The sequence below is a fragment of the Poecilia latipinna genome, unplaced genomic scaffold, assembly GCF_001443285.1.
Source record: "Poecilia latipinna isolate Pla-1442-1.1 unplaced genomic scaffold, P_latipinna-1.0 Scaffold413, whole genome shotgun sequence".
Classification (NCBI taxonomy): domain Eukaryota; kingdom Metazoa; phylum Chordata; class Actinopteri; order Cyprinodontiformes; family Poeciliidae; genus Poecilia; species Poecilia latipinna.
This window is the reverse complement of record NW_015113029.1, coordinates 16,572-30,212: the sequence shown is the minus strand read 5'-3', so window position 1 is coordinate 30,212 and position 13,641 is coordinate 16,572. Positions and strand designations below refer to the sequence as shown.

The window sequence follows — 13,641 nt, the reverse complement described above, 5'->3', positions numbered from 1 at the left end:
ATGCTTAACTAGCCTCAGTGCTAAGACTTGAGGAAGAAATTTCCCTATGCAAATTTATTCTGTTTTACTTTTTTGCCATGCTTTAATGTTTCATTTCAGCAAAATAAACTTTAATAATATAGGTGGAAAATAACTAAAATAAATATAGATGTAGTTTTCTGTTATGAGTTTATGAATAGAGGGAAAACAGCTTAAAAAACCCATCTTGACCCGAAATAAAAGAAATAATGCCCCCCTAGTTAAATCAAGAATCACCTCTTATTAACCTCACATGATTTGAGTTTCTGAATGAAAATAATCACTTCAATAGAACCTATCCAACAACTTGAAGTAGGCAAAAAACAGCTCTAAAAGCAACAGCATCCAACCCAAAGAAGCTCAACAACAAATGAGAAACAAAGTCTTTACCATTTATTGTTGTGAAAAGGTTTGCTAAGCTATTTCCAGGGCTTTGAGATTCCAACAAATCATGCTAAGAGCCATTGAGTACAAATGGAGAAAACACGGAAAGGTGGGGAATCTTATTCCTGAACGACACAAAACTAAATAATTTAAATCTTTACAGGGATAATAGTCATAACATAAAAAAGAAGAAAGCAAAAATTGGTCAAATAGGCCAAAACTTCAGCTAAACACAAAGGCCCATCTCACATTTGACCAAAAGTCATCTCAATGATTTTCAAAGGCGCGCCGCCTCTCATTCAAAGACCGCTAGAGAAAACTAATGGACGGATTTCAAAAAACAATGATCAAAATGACAGTCAAGCGAGGTCATGTGACGGTCTAGGGCTGCTTTGCTTTGTCAGGACCTGACTTGTTGTAATGAAAGGAATTTAAGTATCATGCCTGGTCATCAGTTTGTGGTCTTAAACTCAAGTACACATTGGCAAAACAGCAGAACAATGATCCGAGTACACACGCATGTCCTTGAAACATCAAAGCAGAAAAAAATGAAGATCTCAAAGCGACCTAGTTAATGTCAAGATTTAAATCTGAGTGAGAACAGAGAAAGAACAAAACGCATCGCTAGTTAACCGTAAACACCTGTTACTAGGTTTCGGGATTCACTCAAGGTATCGCTGATATTAACAACTAATAAAAATCAGCAAGGGGGAACATATTATCATTAATGTCATTTCATTTCCAACTGACATAAACACCGAAGGAATTAGGTTCAGTTAAACACCGCAGGAGATCATATTTACGAGTGTGTTTTGTTTATTAAATTGTGAGTGCCTCTTATCCCTGCAAAAAAAAAAAAAAAAACTCCAACACGGTTCACAAAGGGATGCCCCCCTCATCCACTTTACATTTGGCATGAACGATCATCTCGAAAATCACCCGGGGTTTGGGGGGGGGGACGGTGCCTCGCCTCCCGATGCAACCCTTTCACACAGCAATTATGTGTGTCTCTGCTTAAATGAGGTCAGAGCACATAAGAACCCGATCTAATCGCCGCGTGGCTCACGGCTGCCATCAAGGACACTCAGACCCCTTCTCTGCAATGCAATTGTGCCGGTAAAAAAATAAGCAGCAGTCTTTGCTGCTGGCTCAGTGTTGGGGTTGTTGTTTCGCTAAGGTATACATCTTACTTGATTCGAGCACCGTTTTCTTTTTTTTTTCCGTTTGTTTTCTTTTTCGCGGCGGATCTTTCTGTAACTGAGCTCCTCCTGGTAAAAGGTGGAGGTAATTACCAGTGGAGGAGGGGGGGGTGGAGGCTGCATGACTGAGCATCCAAGGGCATTTCTTCTTCTCTCACTTTGACCGAACCAAACAACAGGGGTTTTCCTCGATTCATGCAGCCAGGACTCCCCCGACTCTCCCTTTGTGCTCTCACGGTTGCCTCTCTTTCGGCTTGATCGGGTGCACGTGTGCACATATGTTCGTTTGTCCTGCATGCTGCATGAAAAGGAGTGTGTCTCTCGTGTCATGTTTGATTCTGTGCCAAATAAAATGAGGATCTGATTTTTCTCTCTCTGTTTTTTCTCTCTCTCTTTTCTAAACTGGGCCACAAGCTCTTCTGTGCTGCCGTTAATTATCAACCTTATGGGGAGATGGAGCGAAGCTTGCAAACATCTTTGAGGAAAGCTCCGTGTTTGTCCAGCAATAAAAGAGGGAAGGGGCGGGAGGAGGAAGGGTAAAGGCCAATGATGGAGTGCCAGAGTGCTATAAAGACACGCAGCGTGACAAGCTTTAAAGGAAGTGCAGAAGGATGATGCAGGAAGAAGAAGAAGAAGAAGAAGAAGAAGAAGAAGAAGAAGAAGAAGAAGAAGAAGAAGAAGAAGAAGAAGAAGAAGAAGAAGAAGAAGAGAGCCAATGGGACGCGGCGAGGTTAAAAAAAGAATACGGACGGATCGGGTAGCAGCTTCAACAATGACCTCCTAATATGAATTCAAGGCCTCCTGAATGATTTAACGTGACGGTCTGAGCCGTTCTCAAACTTGGGCCGGAGCTACTGCAGCTTATTAATGCTGCTGACAAGAGCATGTCAAACACAGACGGGAGCAAATAGGACTCGCACTGATTCCCTGACACACATTCAATAATCACATATGCGCTTCATTAGCATTGTGACAAGACCATATCGGTGACGGCTAGCAATATGCTCCGACGGGCGCTGCAGCAGACTTTTAAATTAAACTTGGTGGAAATTTTTTTTTAGAGATGCGAGGAGGAAAATTTGTTGGCGGCAGAAATCGGACTAATTTTCTGCTTGATTTGCAGTAACTGGATGTCCAACCAGTTAAGAACTCCGATTTTCTTTTTTTTTTTCAGGACCACGATGAGTGTTAGCTGGTCAGGCTGACATTACTCTGTGCTGAAACACTTTTGGAGGAAAGAGTCTGTGGTTCATTGAGAGAGTGAGAGAGAGAGAGATGTTTAGCAGATAACAGGAAGGCTAAATGTTAAAGGAAAGTTTCTCTCTTTAATCCTGTTGAGTTTTGAACCTCTCTCAATCATTGAACTTGGTGGATTTGGAAATGATTGTCTTTTGTAAAGCTCACAGGTAACATCAGCATCAACATTTGCTAAAATATACACATGGGCATCAATACTTTAGTTATGCCAGTAACTACACTAACTGTGTTAGCTGACAATAATGTACGATTCTAAATTTAAATTTTTTTTAGAAAAGAATTGCACCATCTTTTCCTGTTTCCGTTCCCTCACACACGCTTCTAGCCTAACATAAACAATGTTGTATTTTTAATAATTTAATAGCTCTTTGGCAGTAATTGGATTCAGTTGAAAACCGCACCAGCACGTCAGAGCTTTACATAAACTGAGCTTGTGACTGGTGCATCTTTAAAAAACATTGCGCAGTCTTTATGCATTTGCTTTGAAATCTTTTTCCCTCTTTTTTTTTTTTTTTTTTCCCACATGAACTGCATATCACACAAGCACAAGAACCTGTCCGCCACGCCGCTACCCTCGCATATCCCTTTGTTCCACGGAGCCTCCAGCAAGGACACAAATAGGCCCTTTAATGCATGCAGAACAAACAAATAGGAGCATCATCAGCGGTGCTAAGGGCTTCGAACCTCTGTCAAAAAGTGTGACGATCACAGCAGCGAACTCAACGCGCAAACAAACCACAAAGGACTCAGAAGGACTTGTATTTGCTTCGATTTAGTCACTCGGTCAAAAGAAAAGTATGAAAACCTTCATTGACAACAGGTAGAGGCAACTTGTCACTGGAGGAGAAACACAGAATAAGTTAAATCAATTAAAAGCAGCAACCTGGAGAGTAGTTGACTGTTTTTTTTTGTTCAGCCCAGCTTTTTCTATCAACCGTGGTATTTTGATCTTTGCTTCAAGTTATAGGATTACAGACATTAATCATGTTTAGCATCTAGAGCCCACATTGTTTTAAATTTAGATTTATTGATGTTTGTTTAATAAACTGTGCTTTGTCTAAATGACTTTGGGTATAGTTACCAATAACAAAAACAAATCCATTAATATGTTATTCTGGATCCTCCAGATGTTTCTCAGCCGAACACTGTGTTATATATTTGTCTGATTGTTATTCCTTCCATAAACATACAATCCACGTGTATTGAACTGTCATCAACATTTACAGTTTAAATATTCAAATTGTCCATGTTGGAGTGAATGGGGCTTCGAAGTTCAGAATGTAGCGCCATTAAGCTGCTTTGGCTGGGTCCAATGTTTTTTATTTCCTTTGTTTATTTATTTATTTTGTCTTAAATTTATTTCACACTGCTTAAGATTTGTATTTAGGATTAGAATACTGTTGCATGATACAAATCTCAACCAAGCTTCAGCCTTTCCAGGCTAACAATTGTAATTAGCAAGACTGATATTTTTTTTTTTTTTGCTACATTTGTAACTTTTATCCGTCCACAGAGATCTTAGTGAGAAAAAACAGGATTTACAAAAAACACTTCCAAAGAGATTTCTGAAACTTTGTGCAGCAAACTGCATAAATATTTGAATGATCAGCTTAAATTTGGCCGTCAATGATGTTGACATTATTACCACCTGCTGGTGTGGTACAGGTATTACGGCATTTTTAAATTTTTTTATATTATATCCACACCCCAACACCAGCAAAATAATTTAAGGGATGTCCGTAAAAGCGTACCTTATCGTTGTCTTAACTCAGCGACTGTGAGTTGGTCAGATGCTTATCGCTGCAGAACAATTTGAAACCAGCGCCGTGCTAAAATCCAATTGGTTCCCGTTGAGCTGTTTCTGCTGTTTCTCAAAGCGTAACAGAGGTTTTGGTTGAACTTGCTCTGCTTTTAGGAAATTTCTTTTAAGAAATTGGTCAGTTTATCTTTTGAAGGAGATGATGAAGGCCACTGAAAATCATTTAATAGCCATATAATTTATTCTGGATTAAAAAAAATAAATAATTCAAAGAACATAGCAACATTAGCAGCTAATGGTTAGCCAGTCGTTGAGTTCTGACAGTCACTCTGTCACTGTTTATTTTGATATTTGGTAACGTCCTAAAGTCCAAATGTATTTTTTTTATATATATGTATTTTTCACCTAAATACTTAAAGTGGCTTCCCTTCTTTATAAATGCTACCATACAAATTATTTTAAGGATTTGTGAATTTCCCTCTGCGATTAATAAAGTACATTCATTCATTCACTGGTTGAAGTCACATGCTAAGACCAAATGGGTGATGCTTGCTGAAGCTTAAGATTGCCTAGAATCATTGTGGTGTTTTAGTACCATAATGTACTAAACAACACAAGGATGTCACGTGACCTTGTGACATAAAATCTTGTTGCACCTCCTTTAGATTGATTAACTTGGTCAGAAATGGTCTCTCTGCCCAGACTTATTAGCGGACACTAATTTAAAAATCAAGTACAAGGATCTGGAAATAAATGTTTCTCTTTACCTTTTTAATTCCAATTGGAAAAAATGCCCTTTTCAAACTTTTCAATCAAAGTAATTACTGATGTTCTCGTAACTTCCAAGTGTATTTTTTCATATATATTTTCACCTAAACACTTACTGTGCCTTTATCCTCTCATCATTACCCCACCAGAGGTTCTCTATCCTCCCTCTTCCTCATGTTGGAGGTAAATTTAATCTAACTTTGTCAGCCTTAATGAAAGAATCCACATATCTCATTTAGCGGGTATGTGTGGGAGGTTAAGGTAGGACCTTCGGGAGGATAACAAAACAACACGGTACTCATTTTATGCACATCTCACATGCCCCTTATTGCTTCGACTGGGATGTATTTTAGTCGACGGGGATTATTTAGATTAAAAAAAAAAACCTCCAGTAATCGAACTCACGTTTCCAGTTTGCTCCCACGTGAGAAAACCGTAGATAAAACAGTTGTGCAAATTTTTTTTTTAAACCACAAGGAGAATTCTGATCATCGCTTATGTGTTTTTTTATTTTTTATTTTTTTTATGTAACAGAACACCGAAGGATTAAATTAACTTTAGGTTTCAGTGGGAATTTAATCTGATCGGTGTATCTCAGGCAAACATTTTTGGAGATAAGCTACATCATCTGCTTTTCGCCACAAACAGCTGCAGCCACAACATCTGTTTCCTGACAGTTTGGATCCCCATGGTGAGCTAAGGGTTGTTTAAAGCTGAAAAATCCTAAGAAGCTGGTGGCACGAGTTCAACAGTAATCAAGTGCTAATCTTTTATTTGTCTCGATGATAAATACTTCTTCAAATCTGATGAACACTGGTTGCAAAGAGGCAGTTCAGCTTCATTGAGGCTAAAGAAATGTGATAACTTGCAAACAGGTAAATGAGAGAAATATTATTCCATCAGTTTGCTCTAAAGTCAAACAATAATGTGAATTGTTACCACAAACACCATCATAATGCACTCATAGTGCTTTGTACAATGCAATGTCATGCATTTCCTTGGGACTTCACAAGAAATGAAAACACCAAGACGTACATTATTGTAACGTGGAATGAAAATTACACAATGCTTTCAGTTTTTAGACTTAAATAAAAAACTGCCTTAGAAAAATTGTCTTTGTCTACAAGAGCATAATCTAAGCAAATGATTTTAGACTTTTTTTTATTTATGTAAAGTAGTGTTTTATTTGGTTGTTTGAACATGCATAAATAGTTTCAGCTTTTGGAGCTAATTTGGTCTCATTCCCAAGTTCTCAGAACAAGCTGTGGCTCTTGAACCTCCATGTTCACGCTGCACTTTTGTGAAGAAGAAAAAAGGTTAAAAAAATAAATAAATAAATAAGGTAAGCTACTTACTACTGGCGTAACGGCAGCAAACGGTTGTTCTATAAAGTATTTCCAGTGGGATGGATAAAAATGCTCAACACGTTATTCAAATTTTCATCAAAAACCACGTTTTATTACACTACCACTTTAATGTTATGAACTATTTTGGCTTAGTTTACTGTAAAATGTCACCATAAAACATACATATGTAAGAAATGACCGAATGTGAAAAAAGGTCAGAGAGTATTTTCACTTCAGAGTGATTTTGCTGAGCTCTTTATTTGTCTCATCATGTGCCTTGAAAGCCACCTGTACTTTCTTTGGACGAGGATTCCTCTAAAAATCAGAAAATCACTGCTTTTCTCTTTAGTCTCATATTTACCCCACAGAGATTCGTGTCTCCCCCCCCCCGCCCTGCACCCATTCTATATCTCTGACCCCTGCCACAGTCAGTAAAGTTCTGATGGGAAGCTACATAACACTGCATTGTCTGATCAGGTGTTGTTGAGTAAGCGAGTTTGCCGGCCTGATCTCTTGGGGTCAGCTTAATCCTATCCTGTGCTGGATGTCTCCTTGTAACCCGGTCCGCTGTCCGCCCGCCGGGGCCTACGTTTGTGTTCCAACACTCGACTGGCCCCTCGGATGCTTACTCCTACGACATACTACTGCACCTCTCCATGCCAAACAGCTGCAAGATGTCTAGGTTAGCACAATGTTTGCGTGCTCTGGTTTGTAATGACTCAGCTAGCAGTTTTTGTTGCCCTTTTGAGGTTTTGACACTGCGAGGCGTTTCAGCAGTCACCGCAGACATTTCCGTGTAAATAAACCGTGTCAAAACAAAGCGGCGGCGGCGCAAACATTACAGTCCGAGACGCCCACCCCTTTCCCCTTTGAGCTAGAGTCACCCTTGAGCAAACCAAGAGGTGGGTTGTTGATAAATCGCGACACATTAATGAGCTGAATTGATCGTAAAAGAGGGCAACACTGCAGATCGCTGATGGCGAAAGGGCCACCCCCTTCAAAGGGCCCTTCTTCAAAGTACGGAGATCGCACCGGAAACTCTGGTGGAGGCTGACGAGGAGAACAGAAGCATCTAAAATAAGGCCGGCATTGTGCTTTGTCACTGATCTCGTTCCGTCACAGATTTGCAGCAGGTTTTATGGCTGTCCTTACAGTTGTGGAAGCCTGTTGCTTTATGGTAGTAGTAAATATGTGGGAGATTTGTTTTCTTCTTCTTCTTCTTTTAAACATCAGGAGAGCACATTTCTGACGGGACACTAATATGACAGGTTAAACTCTGCTACTTAAAATGTAAGACCCTGTAAGTTGTTTGCTGCGTAAGAGAATACATTACCATATTTTCACTCTAAGAAGATGCTTGTGTAGCGACGAAATATCCCTTAATCTGTTTTTACTTTACCGTGTGTAAAGTTTCAAGCTTTCTTTCTTTAACCAGGTGTCGTGCTCTAAATGGCACTCTTAGTAAAAATAATTAAAAAAAAAAACTAATTTAAAAAAACTCATATATATTGATATATATATATATCAATATATTTGATGTGTATTGATGAGTTTGCTGATGGCACTTGACAAAATGCAATGTCTGTTACTTGTCGTCAGCTGTTGACGACATGATGTGTTTTCATTATGTAAAGCACCTTGAGCTGCCTTGTTGCTATACAAATGAACCTGATTGATTGATAACACATAACTTGTTCATCAGTGAAATAATAAGTATTTAATGTTTCCTAACAATCAGAGTTCCCAAAGTCAATCAGGTAGACGAACATGTGGATGACCTGTAGAAAAGAGAGTTGATGAAACAAACCCAGGTTGATCTGAAGAGATTGTGGAAAGACATTCTGTCAAAGATCCCTTGGTTTTTACAAAACAGGGCTGTGTACTAAATTAAATTTAACATTCTATTTTCCAACTTTGGCACCAGTATCGCTTGCCTGATGCGCGTTTTCCCCTTTTCAAAGCTGAACCCACAAGCCGAGGGTCTGAGGGTCGTCACGTATGCACGTCAGCTCAAGTGAAGATGACAGACGAGGAAAGGATGAGTGGCAGCAGCATCGTCTGTCAGTTCAACATGGAATTGTCTTTTATTGGCTTTGTCCATTACCCATTTAGTATTTATAAATACATATTTAAAAGCAAAGGCAATAAAACTTCCTGAAATGTAAACTACTAAATTAACTCATGACACATTTTTGAACTTTTTTTTAAAGAGAACTTGCCAAAATTCGGTACTGAATCATTAATCCTGCATATGATAAGGTTCAATATTACATGATAGGATATATGCAGCCCCAGAGTCTTCTCTTGAGTCTTTTCTTTCAAAAATAAACTTCAGATGCTATTTACATAGACAGAAAATAGACATGTGAGCCATAGCTGCAGCGTATTGTGCTGAACCCTTTTTCATCCTTTATCCCACATGCAATTGGGAATATAAATCCTCTCTAAGGATCTCTCAGTATATCTGTACCCTTAAAAAGCTAATGCACCTCACGTAACCCTGGCAGCTAACACAGAGAACGGGACATCCCAGGAAATGTTTACGTTTTCGTGGAAGCATAATGATAATGCAGTAACTCTGTGTAGAGCTTAGAGGCATTTGATTCATGTCCACATATCCCCTCCCCGCCTCTCCGCCGCCACCCCACCCTACCCCGCCTCTGTTGGCACCGCAATGCCAGCCAAACATCTGGTATGATTATGTAAACAGACAGTTGTTTTTTTTTTTTTCCTGAAAGCCACGGATTTCTGAGTTTGTCTAAAAGGGAAGCGGCGTGCTTATACTAAGAGAAATGACTGACGCACAATATCATTTTATAATTTTATGTCACATGGATAAGTCTGTTGTGGTTGTTGTAGCAACACAAATGAGTTATGGGGATTTTAATGGCGCAATGGCTTTTGATTGGCTGGAGATTATCACTGTACGCATAAGAGCTCTTTTTAAACTAGTAAAACCACGATAACCACAACAGGCAAATATATTAACTACGTTTTTGTTTGTTTTTTAAAGCAACTTTAAAAACTCTTATCTCCAAATTTAAAAAGCAATTAGCAAGAAAGACGAGGAAAAAACATGAGTAACTCACCTGGTCTTTTCTCGTTACGACCTTTCCGACCCCCGCATAGTCGAACCTTGGATATCAACACCAGAATCTGCTTCTGGCACAAGGACTTGTTGCTCTTGGGACAGGGCTTGCGCTTGTTGGCGACCGGTCGGTTGGCTTGGTCGTCCTTTACTGCCCGTTTCTGTCTGATGAGAGAGCTGGCGAGAGCTGCCATCTTCTGCCCCCCTCACACCTTTGGGAGGGGGGTGTCTTCTTTCCCTGTGCTCCCTTTGCTGATTTGTCTTTTTGCTTTCCTCAAGAAAACTAGAGTAGGACAGATGTTTGAAGGAAACCCCCAAAGGGGAGATTGGGCAACTAAGTGGGTTAACAGCACAGAGTTTAACTTGACAGTTCCCTTGGAGAGGGAAGATCTGTAAAATCAGATGTAGTCCACCGTAAAGAGTCCAGTCAAGGACAAAAATAATAAAAACATAAACGTATCGAAGAGCACAAAAATGTGCTACAGTCACATTTTTAGAACAAGGTTAGAACTGACTTCTGAAAGGTGGGTGGGGAGGGAGACGGAGACATGTTTCTAACCTTCTTCCCCACTCATCTTTCACATCAAGAGGTGCCTCACAAGCCAAGTTCAAAATGTTATATTCCCAAATAGCTAACCTACTTTTAAACAGACAAAAGCAAAAGAGAAGGCGCTCAATTTGTGTCACATATAAAAACTCTTCGACTGAAGAAAAGTGAAGTCATCCTGGATGCTAGGAAACTCTGAAAAGCGCAAGAAAAGCCAAAGTGTTTGTCACCCATCGTACAGTCCACAGAGGTCCAACTTTGCCTCCCATCCGAACGTGGCACCACGGAATGATGAGCGGATGGTCCCGGTGGTATTCCGGCCGACTTAAATCCAGAGGTGGGAGAACAGCAGCAGGAGGGACGCTGGGGGTCTTTGTCAGAACAAAGCGGAGACATGGACACAGACAGACAAGAGACTCCTCTTCTGCCTCCGGATGGCACGCTCCTTTCCCACAGCCCTCACAGATCCCCCCCTCCCCACCCTCGCCTCCTCCTCCTCCTCCTCTCTTCCCCCTCCCATTCAAAGTCAGCGAGCGCTTGCAAGAGTATGTGTGTGTGGATTTCGGCAGCCACCATCAGTAGAGGTGACATTCATGAGAAAGAGAGAGAGAGAGAGAGAGAAATAGAGATGAGGGGTGTGGGGTGTTGTGGCGAGAGGATATACGGGGGAGGTAAGGATGAGGGGATGCTGTGATGTGTAGGAAAAGAGCTTGCCTAGAAAAAGGATAAAAATGAGGGAGGAAGACGGGAAACGGCGCAAAGAGCACAATTGTGTTATTTTACAGAAATATCCCCTTAAAAAAAAAAAAAAAGGCTTAAATCATTTTGACTGCCAGACTGAAACAGAGGGGGTGGGGCGAACACGAGGAGGGAGGAGAGGACAGAGGAGCAGATTGTGACAATTTTCTGACTCCTCAAGAGGAACAGCTTCACCCTGAGATACCTTTCCAACACGTTCCTGAATCAGAGGGCAGTATCATCGTACAGATATCAATCTCCATCTCTGTTTAGTGTTTATCCTAAATTCTCTGACCCTTATTTCCCACAGTGAAGTTAGGGTTAGGATAAATCAAGTGATTTTGCTTCCTAATATCGACCGCTGACTTACCTTAACTCTGACAACAGCACAAACTTGGACAGATCCAGTGTGACAGCTAAGAAAAACAAACACACAAACAAACTTAACACAGATCAAGTCTGAGCAACCAGAGAGTAGCAAATCACCCACTCAAAAACAAACATTCACACAGGACGCAATGGAAGATCCTCGTGTTAGATTCTCAAGACTTCAAGGTCAAATATAATAGATGATTTCGGAAATTCAACCCGAGACCCATCACAGACACCAGAACGACCAAAGGGTGCTCCAAGCGGTCCCACACCAGCCAGGAGTGGCTGGTGTGGGACCGCTTGCAAATTCAAATAAAGCAAACCGCTTGCAAATTCAAATAAAGCAAATTCTGCTGAAGGTCATAACCAGTTAATGTCTTACCAACAGTAGATAGACCTCTTGGTGTCTTGATTAAATATAAATCCAGACTAGCTGAGGCTAACAGCTAGGCTAGCTGTTAGCTGGGATCTTTACTTAAGATCCAAGGAGAGTTATGTAAGCTAAAATAACTACATTAACAAAAACAAACAACACCAAAGCAGTTGTATGCTTAAGCAGCATGTAAACAGCATTTAATTAACATTGTTGTCACATTTGTATAGGACTGTGATTTACAGAGAAGCTGTTGATTATTTACACAGAGGGGGCAAAAAAGCGAGGCAGCAGTGTGCCAGCGATGATCTATATGTGAAATGTACTTGGAACTGAACGTGTAAATCTTTGCCTGTCACAGCAACAGGCTAATAAAGTGTAAAAATCAATAAAACACTGTTCACTTAAAAGCTATAATTTTGGGGGAGTGTTTTACACCACTTCCATTTATTTGAGAGAGTTACTCTGAATTGCCCCCTTTTGTGGGACAATAAACACAATTTCTAGAGGTGAGGTGGTGGCTGGGGGTGGTGAGCATGAACGCAGAAGCCCAGGTTGTAGAAGAAAATGATGAATTTAATGAAGATGCTCAAAAACAGTCCAGATCAGGCAGCACGGCAGAAAGATTAGCACACAACTAAATACCGGTAGCAACTGAAAACCTGAAGACTGAAAACGAGAGCTAGACCAACACAGGACTTAACATTTCGTCTGGGAAGGTAAGCGGACCAACGATGAATGACGTAAACACAACATATGACAAGGATCCGACAAGAGACAAAAACAACAGGTGGGATTAAATACACAGGGAGGGTAATCAAGGAATGAGACACACCTGTGAAGCAATCAACGGGGAAGATGCAGAAACAGCAGACTCAGGACAGAAACTGAACACAGAAAAACCTTAAAATAAATACACAGAAACACGGATCATGACAGTAGTCTACTCAAACCAATTTCTGAACAATCTTGTTTTGCCCATCTTTTGTTGCCCTGTTTAATTTTCCTAAGCAAACAAGGTTTATATTTTTGTGTTTTATTTTCACCAAACAATAGCTGACCAATCGACAGTCTTTTTGTCATTCCAAGCAAAAACTTTAATCTTTTGATTAAATAGTAAATGTAGTCGTAGACAAAATGCGAATACCTCATTATGGAATCTGATTCAGAGCTCAACACTGGGAAAAAAATTGCGTTCCTTCTTGTCCAAACCCTTAAACTACAACCCGATAAATCAGCTTAACGGAGGTCTAATCAATCCCATTTTATGTGGCTTGGGATCTCCTTTACAAGCCAATTTCCAGGGAAACCAGCAGCGAGCATGACTTAAAAAAGCAAGGTCAATCGCGATAGTTTCTAACCATGCCAAACAAGGGCGCCGGCTGTCAACGCTTGATTAGCAGGTGACAGCAGATGTTCCGTCTCTTTGGAAGGACGAGGGCAAGGTGGGGTTAGCGGAAAGGGAACCGCAGATGAAGGAATTTAATTTGTATTGATGTGGAAACAGTAAAGATTATATTTTTTTCCCCTCTCTCCCTTTCTAATGACGTCCCCACCCCTCCCTGCCGCCATTCACCAACCGTCCCCCCAGTCACTCACTTGTCTTCCTGCTTTGGGTTGAGAATCAATCTCCTAATGGACATTGCATTACGCACATTGCCAAAAGTTGTTCTCTGTCTTGATTGTTTCTGCTTGCAAGTACACGCCAAGTTACACCAAACGAAAGCTAAGTTGGGACTGTCTCAAGGTTAAGAAATGTTTCCATCATTCTAATGAAATTTTGTGACAAAAA

The 13,641-nt window shown here is 40.4% G+C and overlaps 1 protein-coding gene across 3 annotated transcripts in view; it reads right to left on the bottom strand.

The window, feature by feature from the left end:
• fgf11b (fibroblast growth factor 11b) overlaps positions 1–10,830 on the bottom strand; it is a 36,404-nt gene extending 25,574 nt beyond the window's left edge. For all 3 annotated transcript variants that reach the window (XM_015037637.1, XM_015037638.1, XM_015037639.1), the window contains exon 1: positions 9,821–10,830. In XM_015037637.1, the coding sequence (XP_014893123.1) occupies positions 9,821–10,013 (193 nt within the window). In that variant the 5' untranslated portion in view covers positions 10,014–10,830. The remainder of the gene's footprint in view (positions 1–9,820) is intronic.
• Between the last annotated feature and the right edge of the window lie 2,811 nt (positions 10,831–13,641).